The sequence below is a fragment of the Lepus europaeus genome, chromosome 21 (genome assembly GCF_033115175.1).
Source record: "Lepus europaeus isolate LE1 chromosome 21, mLepTim1.pri, whole genome shotgun sequence".
Classification (NCBI taxonomy): domain Eukaryota; kingdom Metazoa; phylum Chordata; class Mammalia; order Lagomorpha; family Leporidae; genus Lepus; species Lepus europaeus.
In genome coordinates, this window is record NC_084847.1 from 22,459,529 (window position 1) to 22,476,964 (window position 17,436).

General features: G+C 50.3%; 1 protein-coding gene across 1 annotated transcript in view; it reads right to left on the minus strand.

The window, feature by feature from the left end:
* Positions 1-17,436, minus strand: part of LOC133750825 (katanin-interacting protein-like) — a 195,425-nt gene that overhangs the window by 160,642 nt on the left and 17,347 nt on the right. The window contains exon 2 of the mRNA XM_062180514.1: positions 5,696-5,751. Within this exon, the coding sequence (XP_062036498.1) occupies positions 5,696-5,751 (56 nt within the window). The remainder of the gene's footprint in view (positions 1-5,695; positions 5,752-17,436) is intronic.

The following is a 17,436-nucleotide window of genomic DNA, read 5'->3' on the forward strand; positions in this document are numbered from 1 at the left end:
AAATAAAGGAGCATGATCCTGTACATGCACAAGGGAGTGCTATGCAGCCATGGAAAGATCTGCCCGCATGGCCCACCAGGGAGTGCTCTCCAAGGCGTGTCCAGGAACAAGACAACGTGTGCCACATGCCACATAGTGGTGAGCGGGGGAGGCTGTGAATGGGTGGGCACAGGAGACAGACTACATGCTCTGTACAGTTGCAGAGCTGTGCAGTATGTCTGGAAGGACACAGAAACTGACCACAAAGAAGAATTGAGGGCTGAGGCACTGCACGCCCCCAGATCCTTCTGACCAGACTCTGGCCTCGGAGCTGGGCTTCCAGAGAAGAATCGGCCCCGCTCAGAGAAGAGCGTCAAGACGGCAACAAGGTACAGAGACTCAGAGCAGCGCCCAGGTTTGTTCATGGGGGTGCTTGGCGGGGACAGACACGGCTGTCCACATAACCTGATCCCCAGAGAGCACCTTGGTCCTGGTCCCCCACCTCTGTGGTGGTCCTGAGACCCCCAACTCCTTTGCTTGGGAAAAATGAAATTAGTCACTAGTCTTCTACCAAGTCTGCTAAAAGCAGGGAGTCTGCGCATCTGTGTGTGTGTGTGTGTGTACACACCTGTGCGTGCAGGCAAGGGGAAGCCTTAACCTCTCCTAAGTGGATGAGGTTAATAATTTTGTAGAAGAGTGGGCTGTCCACAGCATTTTGAGGAATTTCCAATAAACTGTACAAGATGACAGGCGATCACCCCTCGGAGTGGTTAAGGATGGCGGCCCTGGAGCTGGCCTGCTTGGCCCACTTGCCTGGGGACACATAGCCAGGAAGTGGAGGGGCTATGTTCAGCCTGAAGTGCGCCTGGAGCGGGCGGGTAGGGAGGCACCCCTCTTGGGATATGCAGTGGTGCCTGGGAAGTGCCTGCTGTTCTCTGCTAAGTGTTAGATGCTCTACGTTAGGTAATTCAGAGTCGCAGGGGCTTCTGTGGCCTGTGCAGCCTGCTGTCCCCTGTCCGTGAGCACCACTGCGGCCTGCGCACCAGCATGGATCCTGGCGGGATGAATTAGATAATGAATAAGATTTCTTCCTCCTCTGTGATTTCATTTTTTTTCTTTCCCGCTCTCTCTCCTCTCTCTCTTTTCCTAAAAACACTGTATGATAAATTTACTTCCTAATGATTTTTGAGCAAACTACAATGACCACAATTTCAAAATCATTAATAATTCATGAGCAAGGACCATAAACACTATACAATATCCACAGGCAGGAACCATGAATACTTGCTAAGAGATGAGGCGGAGAATATTTTAAGCAGCTGAGCTGGAAGTACCTGTGGACTCCACGCCAACCATCAGAACTCCATTTTTCAGCAAGGACCATAACTCCCCCATTGCTTCAATTCAGTCCACCTCTTCCAGGAAGTCTTCCCTCCCTCCTCTGGCACTACCTGGGATTTTCCCTGATCTTTTTTGATTTGTGCCTACTGGCATCTGAGAGGGACGAGGCAGGGAGGCACACCTGGGGCCGGGCAGGGCGTGTATGGTCAACAGCTGACCAAGAGCGAGGGCTATTTAATACATGGAAAAGCACTGGTTGCATGTGCACTTTGGAACCACTTGGAAGGGATGAAAAAACCCTGCTGCCCGAGTTACAGCCCCACAGATTTGGACTTAGCTGCCTTGCAAAGGGGCCTGGCCACTGGGACAGGCAATGCCACTGTGGAATTCCAACGTGAGCTTGTGACCTCAGCACAGGCCTCTTCACTGTATACCTGTTTCCTATGAAGCAGGCATGTGCCACAGGGCAGGGAGGGCAACCCGCCCCATCTACAGGGGGCAGCCAGGGGCAGGTGTTTGGTGCAATTAAGATGCCACTTAGGATGCCCACATCCCACATCAGAGTGCCTGATTCAAGTCCTGGCTCTACTTCCCACCCATTTTCCTGTTAATGTGTCCCTTGGGAGATAGCAGATGACGGCTCAAGTAGACTCTGCCACCCAAGTGGAAGACCCAGATTGAGTTCCAGGCTCCTGACCATGGCTGGCCCAGCCCTGGCTTTTGTGGGCAATTCGGGGAGTGAACCAGTAGATAGAAGCTCTCTACGTCTCTCTGCCTTTCAAATAAAGTAAATTTTAAAACAAAGTTTAAAGAGGGTAGCCTTACGAATGACAGTCATCCATGTGGCCATATGGGAATAAGGACTCAGTGTGGCAACCCCCAATTTTCCAAACAAGCCAGAAGTATGCAGCTTTATACAAATCTCCCAACATTTAAATACAAACATCTAATTTTTAAAAATTATAGGATTATATAGGATACAGGTTAGAAACAAATCCTCGGGCTGAATTTGATCTGGCAAAGTCTTTCTCTCTTTCTCTTTTCTTGCTTCTCTTCTCCTTTTTTTTTTAAGATTTTATTTATTTATTTGAGAGGTAGAGTTACAGATAGTGAGAGGAAGAGACAGAGAGAAAGGTCTTTCTCCCGCTGGTTCACTCCCCAGATGGCCGCAATGGCTGGAGCTGCGCAATTCCGAAGCCAGGAGCTAGGAGCTTCTTTCCAGTCTCCCATGTGGGTGCAGGGGCCCAAGCACTTGGGCCATCTTCTGCTGCTTTCCCAGGCCATAGCAGACAGCTGGACTGGAAGAGGAGCAGATGGGACTAGAACTGGTGCCCCTATGGTATGCCGGTGCCGCAGGTGGAGGATTAACCTACTGCACCACAGCGCCGGACTGCATGTCTCTTCTCTTTTTTTAAAGATTTATTTGAAACGTAGAGTGACAGAGAAAGGAAAATATCTTCTGGCTATTGGTTCAGTCCCCAAATGGCCACAACAGCCAGAGCTGGGCTAGGCCAGAGCCAAGAGCCTAGAACTCCATTCAGGTCTCCCATGTGGGTGGCAGGGGCCCAAACCCTTGGCTCATCCTCTGCTGCTTTCCCAGGCACATTAGCAGGGAGCTGGAGCAGAAGCAGAGCAGCTGGGACTCGAACTGGCACTCCAATATGGGATGCCGTTGTCCCAAGCAGTGGCTTCACCCACTGCACTACGGTGCTGGGCCTCGGCAAGGTCTTTAGAGCAGACTCCCACCCTCCCTGCACTGTGGGTCAGGCCTCAGCCCTGCAGAGAAGCACCCAATCCTGCCCCAGGCTAGAACCAGCACACTCACCTGCCAGAGAATGGGCCGGCCCAGCCCACAGAACCTCATCTCCCAGGAAACACAAGGCGTGGTGTGTCCCCAGCTGGCTATTCCAACCCTCTCTGGGAGAGACAGTCTGCCTCCTCCCTTGCTTTTTACGTGACACAGCTTGATCTACACCTGGCATCCTGCAGAAGGCGTGTCGTGCCAAAAAGCCCAGATGCCAAGACGAGAGGGGAGGTGCGGGTGGCAAAGGCCTGCTACCATCTCTCGGCTGAGAGGGCTGGCGGCTCGCTATTGGCTTTTCTCTTTTGTTTCTCTAACCCAACAAAAGCCAACAAAAGAGACAGAGCAAGTGCATCCTCTTTTCCAGAGGGCTTGAAACCGCTTTAAGTACCTTCCAAGGTTAGACCTGGGTAGAGTTACAAGCAGCCTCCCTGTTTTCCCTTACTTTGAGCACTTTTCAGAAGACTGATGTGAAATGCTCTCTGGTGACCAGCACAAGGATAGCAGCAATTAGGGGAGTCCTGTTACAAGGAGGGCGGGGGGGGAGGGGGAGGGATATCCCGGGTTGGGGGAGAAGAAAAAGCATCTCAGTGAGTTCCCTCCTGCCCTGCTTCTTGGTGTCCCAGCGAATTTCTGGATGCAGATGAACAGGCTGCTGCTGTTCAAGGGCCCAAGGCCCAGGCAGGCCTGCGCGATTCGATCTGGCTTGGGGGCTGGTCTGTGCCTCTGGCCTGTGTTCACTCCTATGCTAGCTTCTCGGCCTGAGAGTCCCGGGGAAGGGCTCTGCAGGAAGTCAGATACCTGCTTCTGCCTCCAGGAAGGCAGACCTTCCCACAAGGGACTGGGAGAGTCTACTCTGGCCCAGCCTCTGGATTGTCCACTTGGGCCACTATTTGGATCTTTCCAGCAGCATTAAAGTTCCAAAATGATCTCCCTGCCCTCAACCTGCATTGGCTGTTCTGGCTACAGTCAAGAAAGGAGACAACAGGAGGGCGAGAGTCACTGCCAAGGGCACCAGGCACTTCGCAGTCCAACCCGAGGTCCCTCCCCAGAGCTGCCTGGGAGGCAATGGCGAGGAAAGCGGAACCAAGAGATAGAAAGAGAAGGAACAAGTCTTGCTGCCACCTTTGCCTTGTCAATCACTGGGAAGAGGTCACTGCACAATGAAAACGGTATGTGGATGTGGATGAATTTCAGGTCTGGTGGGTGGACATTTATGATGGGCCACTAAGGCTCAAATTCACACCCCCAATAGCCTGGGACTTTTTGAAAGGGCCCTTTGGGGACGGCGCTGTGGCACAGCAGCTGAAGCCACCACCTGCAGTGCTGGCATCCCATATGTGCGCTGGTTCGAGTCCCAGCTGCTCCACTTCCAACCCAGTTCTCTGCTTATGGCCTGAGAAAGCAATGGAAGATGGCCCAAGTCCTTGGGCCCCTGCACCCACATGGGAGACCCGGAGGAAACTCCTGGTTCCTGGCTTCGGATAAGCACAGCTTCAGCTGTTGGAGCCATCTGGGGAGTGAACCGAGATGGAAGACCTCTCCCCCCCCCCCCCCAACCCTCTCTCTCTTTCTCTCTGCCTCTCTGTAACTCTGCCTTTCAAATAAATAAATCTTTACAAAAAAAAAAAAAAAAGGCACTTTAACAACCTGTGGGTCCTGACTCTTAACGCTCAGCTCAGTGGCATCTGACTTTGACCATGCTGTTTCCTTGGCCTGGAAAACTCCCCTTTGAGGGGCAGCCTACACACCCCTGTTTCTGTCAGCCTTGCTTGACATTGCTGGCAGAGCGCAGTGCCCAGATTTGTGCATCCTTCCATGATGGCACTTCTCACGCTGATTCTAACCATCCTGCTACACCTCTCCTCCAACTCCAGCCCTTAGTTCCAGTCCCCAGGGGGCCTGGCCCCGGAGCAGGCATACTCAGCGGGCGAGGTTTCAAGAATGGCCACTACATTCTGTCCTCTTTCCCATCAGGAGAGGAGGCCTGCTTCCCCAGCCCTTGCATCAGGGCTGACCTTGCAATGTGAAGCTTATCTAAGCAGCCAGAGGTGACACTGTGCCAGCCACGGGCCTGGGCCTCAGAAGTGGCTGCCGCCCTCAGTACACCTCTGAAACACGGCCATGTGGTCACCCCTGGCCAGCTTGCTGCAGGATGAGAGAACACGTGCAGGGGCACGGAGGCACCCCAACTGACAGTCGGTCAAGTGCATGTGCGTGGGTGAGCTGCAGCTGAGCTCTGCAGAGCCAGACTTCCAGGAGGACCGGCCACGGAAACCCAAAGTGCTGACGCACAGAACTGGAAGCCATGTTCCGTGGCTGTTGTTTTAAGTCACTACAAATTGGGAGTGGTTTCTCACAGAGGCGAAGCTTACTGAGACACTCAGTGAGAGATTGTTAGGACAAGCGACACTAGGTTGGTAAGCTATCTACTACCATCAGGTCTGGGATTCCAACTCGTGACTCAAGGGACAAAAAGAGTGGGAGACACAGGAATATCTGCTCACCACCCTGCTCCCCTGGGTGCTTTCAAACGGGGTGCCGCCCACCAGCCCTCACCAGGGACTCATTTACCTCCTTTTTCTCCTGGGAGCAGGACCGGCCTCTCTCAGCCTTTCGCAGGCTCTGACCTGTAGCGGTTCAAAAGCAGAACCAGAGATGAAGACTGTGCAGCCACCGTTAGTTTATGATCATGAAAGCTTTTTATTTGCAAACTGAATAGACGAGACCAATCATAATCAAATGATTTTAAGAAAATGCAGCCTATTATTATAATGGGGAAATGGCACACTCTGGAAATGGGCCATCAGCAGGGAAAGTGGTAATTCGCACACTCATGTGATTCGACTATAATGAACCAACCTGCAGCCCTTTAATCTGGAACATCATCTGCACTCGGAAAGGGCCCACGGACTGTAGTTTTCCCAGCTGAATTACGTTTCTATTAAATTGTTTGGAATTACACAAAACGCCTTCCGCAAAAATGCCTTCCACCATGTGCATACACATAACCTTTGATGAGTGCGTACGGAGGCGCTGCCCCGCCTCCGTGCTGGTGCGGGCGCGAATGAGCGGTCGTCACTGGCAGTCTGCGTAATGGGCAATTTCTGAGACAATTGGTGCCTTTCTCGGAAAACTCAGAAGACTAACATTTGAAGGTAGCGAGCATAAATTCAATGGCCAGATATCATCATGTTTAAATAGGCTGTTCCCAATGCAGTTTTCCCAACTGTTACGGAGGGGTCCACTATACACAGGATTCCTGGGTGGAAAATTGATGGCCAGCCTTGGTTTTAAAATACGACACAAGAGTCACTTGCTTGTCATCAGTGCATCTCCCAAACTGCCACACCATGTGTCCCGCCGGGTCAGCGCACTCAGAAGGCAGAGACAGCTTAATGAGAGTCAACAGGTAGGGACCAAGACCCAAGGCAGACGTTCATCTCTGGATGTGGTCACTTACAGGGGGCTACATATGAGCGAGGGGCAAGGCGAAGGCATGGCTTATGACCAAGCTCAAGGGATGAGCGTTCTCCAAGAGAACCAAGGATGGGCCTCTAGAAATGGCCAAACTCTGGAGCCGAATTAGAAAAGGATTCAAAAGGGGCCAACATTGTGGCACAGCAAGTAAAGCTGCCGCCTGCAGTGCTGGCATCTCATATGGGTGTTGGTTTGAGTCCTTGCTGCTCCACTTCCCCTCCAGCTCCCTGTTAATGCGCCTAGGAAAGCAGCAGAAGATGGTCCAAGTCCTCAGGTCCCTGTACCCATATGGGAGGCACGCATGAAGTTTCTGGCTCTTGGTTTTGGCCTGGACCAGCCTTGGCCATTGAGGCCATTTGGGGAGTGAACCAGTGAATGCAAGATCTCTCTCTGTAACTCTGACTTTCAAATAAATAAATAAATAAACAAACCTTAAAAAAAAAGATTCAGAAAAGATGCAGCTGGAGAATTTAGAAAGCATGAGGTAAACAGTATGATGGTGTGGTAGACACCTGTTGGGTTATCTGCTCAGCTCCTAGTGACAATGTAAACAGACCTCTTCTCTCGCCCTCGACTCCCTAGACACAGGATGGGGTCTCCTGGGCAGCTATCCCTGTGTGTGAGCCCACACTCCAAACCTGACCCAAATGCAGCTGATCAGAATCCCAGCCCAGGAATTTGGACTTGGTTCTGAGAGAGAGAGAGAGAGAGAGAGGCAGGGCAGGCTCATGGGGAATTTTGATGCTGTGAGCAGCCACTGGCCTCCCGCCTCAGGGCAGATTAGCAGAGAAGGCCAGGATGCTGGCACAGAACGGAGTCATCTGAAACGGATGGCATGCCTGCCTTTGTGTCTCACAGCACCCACTGGAAACTATTTTCTCTCTGTATGCATTTTCTTTTCTCTTAAGACAAAGAGCCTAGGATCTGGGGAGGAAAAGAGCCCAGGAGGACGTGCCATGGTGGTGGGGGAGTTTGTATATGGGGACGGTGTACATGGGGGCGCTCTGAACATTCTGTTCCATTTTGCTGAAAGTTCTAAAACACAGTCCATCAATTAAGTACACACACACATACACACACACAAAACAGAAATAAATAAATTTTTTTTAAAAAGAGTCCAGGATTTAGGGCCCAGAAGATCTGGTAGTTGTATTTGATCATGACCTACCAATGCCTGCTGCTCATGGGCAGGAGCTAGTATGGCCAGCTCCCAGAACCCCCTGGCTACACCTGCTCTGGCTGTCAGCCCCAGGATTCCGAGGGGGTCCTCAGGCTAGCCATATATAGGCCATACGATGCAGAGCCAGGAGCCAGAGATAGGCCTGAGCTGGCAGAGACAAAGTGGGCTGGAGGCCAGGGTGGCTAGTGGCCCAGAGAGTTCCAGCAGTGCTGAGGGGCAAGCAAGACACCGGCAGGGCCCAGAGCAAGGGCAGAGAGTGGGAAGGACACAGCCAGTCCAAGCAAGAACGTGGCCACGCCTGCAGTCTGGCCGATGCCCTTGCTTTCCTGATCACACCAGCTCCAAGGAATACAGTCCTGGACGAAGCTGACTCCCTGTGGGACCTTGGATAAGTCACAGGATCTTGTAGGGCCATAGATTCCTCCTATTTTCTTTTTCAAATGAGTTGGGCTGAATCATCTCTAGGTTTGCTTTTCATCTCTAAAATTCTATTACACCAATAAAGAACAGTAAAAAAAAAAATTAAGGTGGTCCATAAAAACAAAATATTACTACAAAGAACACAGAGCTTAACTACTGAAATTTGAACGCAAATCTCTCCACTGGAGTTCATTAGAAGCTTCTTTACTCATGAAATTGGAAAATAATTCGCTTACTTTCCAATGAAGATAATTCGCTCTAATTATGAGCATTTGTTACCTAACCACCCTGGAAGACAGGTTGGCCCAGTCCCCACACCCCTGAGCCTCTCTGCTCCAGGTAGCTAGACGCTGCATCCAGGTTACACTACGCCTGTCTGTTGCACTTAGCTTCTTTGAGTATCTTCCTACCTTCTATCTCATTTATTCTCACAACAATTCAGGCAGGGAAGTGGAAGAAGGTGACATTAATATCAATATATGCCGCTTGCAAAATTAAGGGGTGTTCCTCTGCATTTTGCAAGGTGACCTGCCTGCTTGGGCTGGGAAGCAATAAATAAGATCGAATGTAAATGAAACGTGCGTACTATACTTTCTAGAATAGATGTATGCCTGCAGGAAAAGAGAACGAACAAAATAAAGTGACTGCATGGAATCTTTGTAAATATAATCCTATTCTCCCACGTACGGTTTTAGAAGGGTTTTATCTGCACTCAGAATTTCCTTTCAATGGTCCCAAGACTGTGATGCGTCAGTTTTACTTTCTGTAGATACAGGTAATAAGCACTGCTTCCATTTAGAGGGGAGTCACATCGTCCTCGGAGGACTTTCAGAAGTCATCAGGCGAGGGAAAAATCAGTGTCAAAATTACCTTTGAAAAAGAGCCTTCACCTCCCGAAAAGTACAGCCTTCGGGATACAGCTTTTTATAGCCATTGCTGTGATGAATGTGCATGTGTAATTTTGGTGCATATGGAAATGTATAGTACATGATAGAAATACATATGCAAGCTATAATTTTATGGTATTCTTAATTAAACTATTCATACTGTAACTACTCCATCTTCCCTCTTCGGGTGGGAGGAGAGTGATGAGGGTGCAGGCAAGGGCCCAGCACCAAGTTCACAGAAGTTGAATGCCTGGCGGATGCAGCTTCAACATACTGGGCACCTACTCTGCGGCCAGCACCTATGCAGAGGCATCATCTCCTGCGTCTTTACCACCACTCCTTTAGACCAGCACTCAGCACACTTATTCTGTAAAGGACTGGATAGAAAATATTCTTGACTGTGAAGGCTATAAGGATATAAGGTCTCTGATGCAACTCCTCAGCTCTGCCACCAGAGCCCAAAAGCAGCCACAGGCAACATGTAAACAAACGGGTGTGGCTGTGTTCTAATACAACTTCACTTATAAGAGCAAGCAGCAAATCAGATGTGGCCCAAGGGCTGTGGCTGGCCGACTCTTGTTTTAGATGCACAGCTCTGTTCTCATGGGTACAAAGCAAAGAGGGAGAGAATCAAGCTGAGGGCCAGTGATTGAACTGCTTGTAGAAGGTCACAGAAATGCAGATTCAGGGCTCAGCATGCGGCTAACTGCCGTCATTACCATCATTATGTTAGCCTCATCACCACGGCCATCATCACCACCACCGCCATCACCGTCACCATGGGAGTTCACTTTTAGTCTGGATCTACAGTGGGCCAGGCACCCGGGCTCCAGGCTGAGCAATACATCAACTCATTGACTCCCCACAGCTACCCTGTGAAACAGGCATTCTTATTCTACTTGTCAGAGGCACACAGTGAGTCCAAAGAGCTCAGGACACTTGCCCGGTGTCACACAGCTGGCAAGCGGAGGAGCTTCCCTTTCCATCTGGGCAATTCGGCCTGAGCCTGCACTGCGAACCACCACAGACTAGACTTCTCTCAGCCTGGTCCTGAGACCAGTGCAAGAAGGAAGACAGTCGCAACAGTTCACGGGGAGAGGGAGCCCGTGGGAAGGAACTCTGCTGTGCTGCACCTTTTGACTGTGCTTTGATTCCCCAAGCAGTTAATAAGGGGGGTTGAGGAAAATGACTCCCCAGCGGAGTTGGGGTTCCCTTCCAGCCAGATGGTGCCCTGAGGAGCCCTAGAAGACAGCAAGGTGCCCGCCGGCGCCAAGGCTCAATAGACTAATCCTCCGCCTTGCGGCACACCGGGTTCTAGTCCCGATCGGGGCGCTGGATTCTGTCCCAGTTGCCCCTCTTCCTGTCCAGCTCTCTGCTGTGGCCAGGGAGTGCAGTGGAGGATGGCTCAAGTGCTTGGGCCCTGCACCTGCATGGGAGACCAGGAGAAGCACCTGGCTCCTGCCATCGGATCAGCGCGGTGCGCCGGCTGCAGCGCGCCAGCCGCGGCGGCCATTGGAGGGTGAACCAACAGCAAAGGAAGACCTTTCTCTCTGTCTCTCTCTCTCTCACTGTCCACTCTGCCTGTCAAAAATAAAATAAAATAAAAATAAAGAAGACAGCAAGGTGCCTGCAAAGCCAAATGCAGAGAGGTGGGCTTGACATTACACACTGGCTCCCACCATGGAAACAAAGGCTGGACTTGGGAGAACAAAGGTGGCTCAGAGGAAATCCTATAGGCAAAGAAAGCCTAGGCTGGAACCTTCCGGTCACAAAGAACATGCTTCTCTCCAGTGGGGTGACAATGCTGCCACTGGGTTACCAAAACGCGAGGAAACTTAGTCCTTTTGTTGGCCACATTGGAGGGCTCCTGCTGCACTCACCTGATATATCTTTGAAATTTAATTTACATGACACACATCCCATGGAGGGACTGCTTTCTCTCACCTAGATGGATTGGTAAAAATCCAGAGATTTGCCAGTATATTCTTGGCAAGGTCTGGTGGAGCACAAAATGGCCCAGCCCTGTGGAGGGTATCTTGGCAACACTGTCAAAAGCACAAATGCATTTTCCCTTTGAGCCAGCTAAATTGCTACCAGGAATGTGCTGTGAAGAAACACCTCCACAAACAGGAAGACGCACATGCACAAGGTGTTCACGGCAGCATAATTTGCAATAGCAAAGACAGAACAAACCAGAAATCCATCCCCGTAGGGAACTGCTGAATAAATATGGTGAATCCACACAATGGCACGGGAGCTCGTGAAGCTGGAAGAAAAACCAAGCAAGCTCCTTATAGTCTACCACATATAAATCCTTAAGAGATGGCCATATTTTAAATGAAGAAAAGAGGGGGCCAGAAAGTATATGGGGCATGCACCTCTTTTCCAAGAAACCGGGTGAGGAAGACTATATACTCGTATTGATTTTATTTGTATAAACAATTACCCGGGAAGTGACTTCTCCATGTAGACTTTAATATTATTTAAATTTTTGAATGACTTATTTGGATCTATTTCCTATTCCATAAACTCAAACTTAAAATATTACACAGCCAAAAGCTGATGCTATGGTTTGGATAAGGTTTGAGCATCCTTCCCTTCCCCAAGTTCATGGTTCCCAGGGTGGCAGCATTGGATGATGGTGTAGATCTTTGGGAGCTGGAGCCTAGTAGAAAATCCTTAGGGCAACTGGGAGTGTGCTATAAAAAGGGGTTCAGGTGTTTCTCATGGAATTCTGGCTGGTGTTCCCAGCCCCACGTGGGCTCCTAATTCCTCTCTTGCCACATGATTCACCTACACACACCTGCCTCTAAAATTTGCCAAAGGGCACAATAGAGGGTGGGTGTCCTCACCAGAGCCTGCACCATGCTGCTTAGACCACCAAAACTGTGACCTAACTAAACCTCTTTTCTCTATAAAGTTAGCATGCCCCAGGTGTTCTGTTACAGTGATGAAAAACTCTAATACAGCTGAACTCAATTTAAAAAAAAAGATAATAAGAGGTGCTGTAGACCCCAGAGCGGGTGGGCAGCCTGGCACAGGGAAATGGAGTGGCTTCCCTGAACCCCAGGACACTGCAGCTTGCCAGAAAGAGAAAACCTTATTTTTGGAGGACAAATTGCCTTCTTTTAAGAGATCAATCTATAATGTGTGAGAGATAAGAACAAAATGATGGCAAAATACAGTTTCTGGAAATTGAAACAACCGTTTCTTCGCTAAGCCAATCGGCTACTGGTGAGGGTCATGTTCTTACGAAATGGCTGGAAAAGATGAAAAAGGAAAAAAGGAACAAAGACAAAGGGCAAAAAAAAAAGTCAAGATCTGTCCAAATGGGCTTTCTGGAAATCGTGATTTCACCTGGGTCAGGTTTCATGATTGCTTCGTGTGCACCTGCCACTGCAGGGTCCTTTCCTGGGTCACAGCTCCTGGGCTTTCCTACCTGTTTGTGGCAACAACAAAGCCACAAGGCTCGGAGAGGCAAAGCAACTTGCTCAAGGTCACAGAGCAAGGAACGGGAAGAACACGGGCTTACCCTGTGCTCAGGACACTCACTACACCCTGCTTCCTGTCTGCACACCAAGTTCATGAACAAAAGCAGCCCTGGACCCACTGCCCTTACTACCCGCACCCTAGCACATCCTCAGCTCCAGCCCAACTTCCTGCAAGCTCCCTGAAACTAAGATTCTGGCACTTACTGAGACTCACGTCTGTAGCCGCCAGACAGAAGTGGCAGGGTGGGAACAGGACTGCCTGGAGAGGAGGCAGCTGCCCACCCTATCCAGGGAATAACTGGTTAGTTTCAGCTGCCAGCTTCCCCTGACAAAACAGACTTGGTCTTGGTGAACTCAATTTTTCTAAATAAATTGTAAATCCAGTCTTCTGAGAAAGCTTCTAATGTTATTTACTTAGATAATTATTTATTTAAATGGCAGAGTGACAGAGAGAGAGAGAGAGAAGGAGAGATAGAAAGGAAGAGAGGGATCTTCCATGTGCTGGTTCACTACCCAAATGTCCACAACAGCCAGGCTGGATCAGACTGAAGCCAGAAGCCTGGAACTCCACCTAGATCTCATGTGTGAATGGCAGGGGCTCAAGCACTTGGCCATCTTCTCCTGCTTCCCTGGACATTAGTAGGGAGCTAGACAGGAAGTGAAGCAATCAGGACTTGAACTGTGGACCATATGGGATGTCAGCGTCACCAGGTGGCGGCTTAACCCACTGTGTCCCAACGTTAGTAGAGGCTTCTCATGTTTAATGTGGACAAGTAATTAAAAAAAATTTAAAGCTCAACAAATAGGCTTCTCATTTTCAATCTAGTAGGCAATTAAGACAAAAGATTAGAAAATATCCCACTTTTCAAAACCATGACAGCCGGCCCTCGATATCTGCAGGTTCTGCATCCACTGATTTAATGAACCTTGGGCTGAAAATACTGATGGGGCTGATGCTTGGCATAGCAGTTAAGATGCTCACCTCCCACACTGGATTGACAGGTTTCAGTCTTGGCTCCAGCTACTGATCCAGCTTCCTGCTAATGTACACCCTGGAAGGCAGCAGATGATGGCCCGAATACTTGGGTTCTCTACCACCCACATGGCAGAGGCTGGAGTTCCTGGCTCCTGGCTTCAGCCTGGCATTTGGGGAGTGAACCAGTGGATGAACAATCTATATCTGTCTCTCTGTCTCCTAAATTAAATGAAAATAAATGTTAAAATATGCAGATGAAAACTACATCTGTACTGAACATGCAGCCTTTCTTTCTAGTCTTGGTATTAACCACTATTCACATAGCATCTACACGTAGGAGGTAATGGAAGTCATCTGCAGGTGATTTAAAGCATAGGAGAAGATGTGTATAGGTGGTCTGCTAGCACAGCACCAGGGTATATAAGGCACTTAGCCATCCTTGAATTGTGGCATAGGGAAGGGGGAAGCCTTAGCACCAGTCCCCCATGGATAACAGGAAATGACTAATTTTTTTTATGTTTATTTTATTTTCATCTAGGCACAATGAGGAAGTCAGATGGACAAAAACAATCTTAGATCTTCCATCCGCTGGTTCACTCGCCAAATGTCTACAACATCCAGGGCTGGGACAGGCCAAGCCAGGATCCAGGAACTCCACCTGGGTCTCCCATGTAGAAGGCAGGGGCCCCAGTACTTGGACCACCACCTGCTGCCTCCCAGGATGCATTAACAGGAAGCTGGATAGGAAGCAGACTAGCTGGGACTTGAATCGGACACTCCAATATGGGACGCAGGTGTTGGAGGCAGCGGCTTATCCCTCTTCCCCACAACTCCGGGAATAACTGTATTTATTAAACCTGGATGCCCTGGGCCTCTTCTGAGGGCACCTCCTTAACCTCCTTAAGGCCATCCCATGAAAAGAACAGAAGTCTGCTGGACAGAGGGCAGGGCTGTTGGAACACTGGCTCTGCCGCACACCTTTCCCTTCACTGCCGACGTGCGCCTCCCGGCTGGTTCCGAGCCCAAAGTTCCATTCCTTCTGCTGAAAGCCTGAAACAATATCCCTGTCACTCTTCCTTTGCATTTTCGCTGTAACCAGAATTCCCAGGGCCCGGTTTACTGCCAAATTACCTGAGATAAACAAGTCATGCTAAGATCCTTTTTCCCTTTCCAAACCCAAACAGCAGCTGGCAGCTAGAAACGGTTATTTATAACCTGTGCACCGCGCCTCGCACTTGCTTCGTTGAGGAATGCTTAGCCGGGCATTCTTGGGCCGGCTTCGTAATTGGATGAGAGCCTGGGGAAGACGTCGTGTGGCTGGGGACTCATTCCCTGCCTGGGAGTCCTCTAAGACCCAACACTGGAGTCTGCTGTCTGGGTTAAGACAGCGCATGTCAAACACTTAGAACAGGGCTCTACGTAGTGCAGGTGCTCAGCTGCTCATCCCCTCCTCCAGAAACGACCATTAGAGGCTCTCCGTGAGTTCTAGGCAACTTGGGCTCCCAAATATATCCTGAGGGTGTCCATTCTCCCACTCTCCAAGCCCCCAGCATCCCTCCTTGGAATTTTTCACTGGGCATCTAGTAGGTCTCCAGCAGCCATAGCACAGTAAGACCATACCACTTGCTGGCTTGACTCTCCAACGCTTCCCTCTGTGAACACCCACACAGCTTGCCCTGGCTGCCCAGGCTCAGCATGGCCTGGCCCGGGGCACAATCCAGACTTCTCCTCTCCTTCCTCGAGGGCACGCTCCTGCAGCCCCACCTGCCCATCTTCGGCCCCTTCCACCCAAGATTCCACCCCGCCTCCCGGCCCTGGCCTTCTCCTTTCCCTTGTTCTAGAGCCCTCACTTCCCTCGGTCTCAGCAATCAGATCCAAGCTAGAGGGACTCGGTTCCTTGCAGCGAACTCGTCCTTCCGACTTTCATCTTCTGCACAGCACTTGTCTGATCTCTTTCCTATTAATGTGTCTGTGGTCTGTCTCCCCCACTAAATATCAGCGCTGCAAAATCGGAGGCAGCTGCCTGAATTTATCATCACTGAATGGCCCACACCCGGAAGAGTGCTTGGACAGGTGCAGGCACGAATGGGTGAACGGTGGGGTTTCTGAACAGACGATGCAGAAAGGGCCGGGGGGCGGGCCTAGGAGCTGCAACAGAGACTGCATGCTCTCTCACAGTGTGCCCTCCTGCCCCTTTCCCCCTGCTCCCTCTGGGATGTGGAAACAAAATATGACAGAGGAAGTCTAATACCCCCTTGGAGATAATTGGAAAGTATTGATTTCTTTCTGTTTGAAACGGTAAAGATAAGTAAATGTCACACTTCTGTAATCGAGTCAGTGGCTTATGGGACAACTGCTTCCCAGGCGGAAATGTATTTCCGTCTGCTTCTGTATCCATCACACAAGCACCTAAACCCATGCCTGCGCCGCGCTCCAAACCAGCCCCGTCCACCCACCCCAGCTCCCCACAGGATACAAGTGAGGACTGTGGGTTTGTGAAAATGGGTGTGGATGAGGGGCTTCATGAAAAACTCACGTTCTCCGTTAGGTCCATTTCCTCACAAGCTTTCTGTAGCCCCCATGTGTACACAGATACAAATTAAAGTGCCTTTTTGCCCCCCCACCACCACCACAGTGATCTGTCAAACTGCCTTGAGTAATATGGGATATAGTCATGAGATCTCCCAGAATCCTAATGGAAAAGATGTGTTCCTGCCCTGCTGATGTTCACTGTGTGCCTACTGAGCGCCAGTACCCCTCCAAGGGCTTCAGACAGATGATGTCCTGTGATCCTTACAGCCGCCCATAGGAGGCTCCTTTGACAACCTCCACTTGCAGTGGAAGGGCCTAGACATTGAGAGAGGGCGTGACTGACCCCTGAGGCCACAGAGCTGGGCAGAGGAGTCAGAATGCAAACCATCCACAAGCTCCACCCTTTCCTCTCCAGCACCAGGAGGGCTAGGGCTGGGCAGCAAGCCCGCGGAGAGAGGGAGAGAAGGATCAACTCATCTGCTGTCCTGGTTTTTCAGTTTCCTTCCTCAGGCCTAAAAATGAAACTTCCATGTGCAGAGCCTTGCACAGCACAGGCCCCTGGTGGGGGGGTTGGGGGGGGGGAGAACAGCGTGGAAGGCACTAGACTGAAACTGATCAGGGCCTTGTGTCCACAGCCCAGGCTGCCCATGGGCAGCTACTCAACTCCCCTGGGCCTGAGCCTCTGCATCTGCCACATGACAGTGTTCAGACTTGCTCCAAAGTCCCTTACTGACTGAATCCAGCCCACACACATCTGTCTGGTCTCCATGTCAAAAAAAAATTAATTTTTTCAGCCAACATTTAAAACTTGGACTATCTCACATTTTAAAATCTGGAGATCTGGATTTTCTTGAAAAATCAAAAGATCTGGCAGTGCAAGGCCTGCCTTCCTGCCTGGCACCCGTCACAGGGAACCGAGAGTGGCAGCCCACCAGCTGGCATGGTGCTCTCTGATTCCCATCCCTAGCTCTTCTGGTTGTCTCCCTGCCACCAAAGTCAAGTCCAGGGTGCCATTCACCAGCAAGTCTGAGAGGTGCCCCCAAAGAGAAGATGAAAGTGAAGATCCATGTGTCCACATCTTCAGCACAAATGAGTCCCACCATCACTGTCACCATCACCATCATCACCACCATCACTGTCACCATCACCACCACCACCACCATCACCATCATCACTATCATTGTCACCATCACCATTATCACTACTATTACCACCATCACCATCGCTATCACTATTATCACTACCATCACCATCACCGTTATCACCACCATCACCACAGCTAACACTAACTGTGCCAGGCCCAAACCTAAGGGCTTTGTATCTATTGACACATTTCATGCTCTAATTAC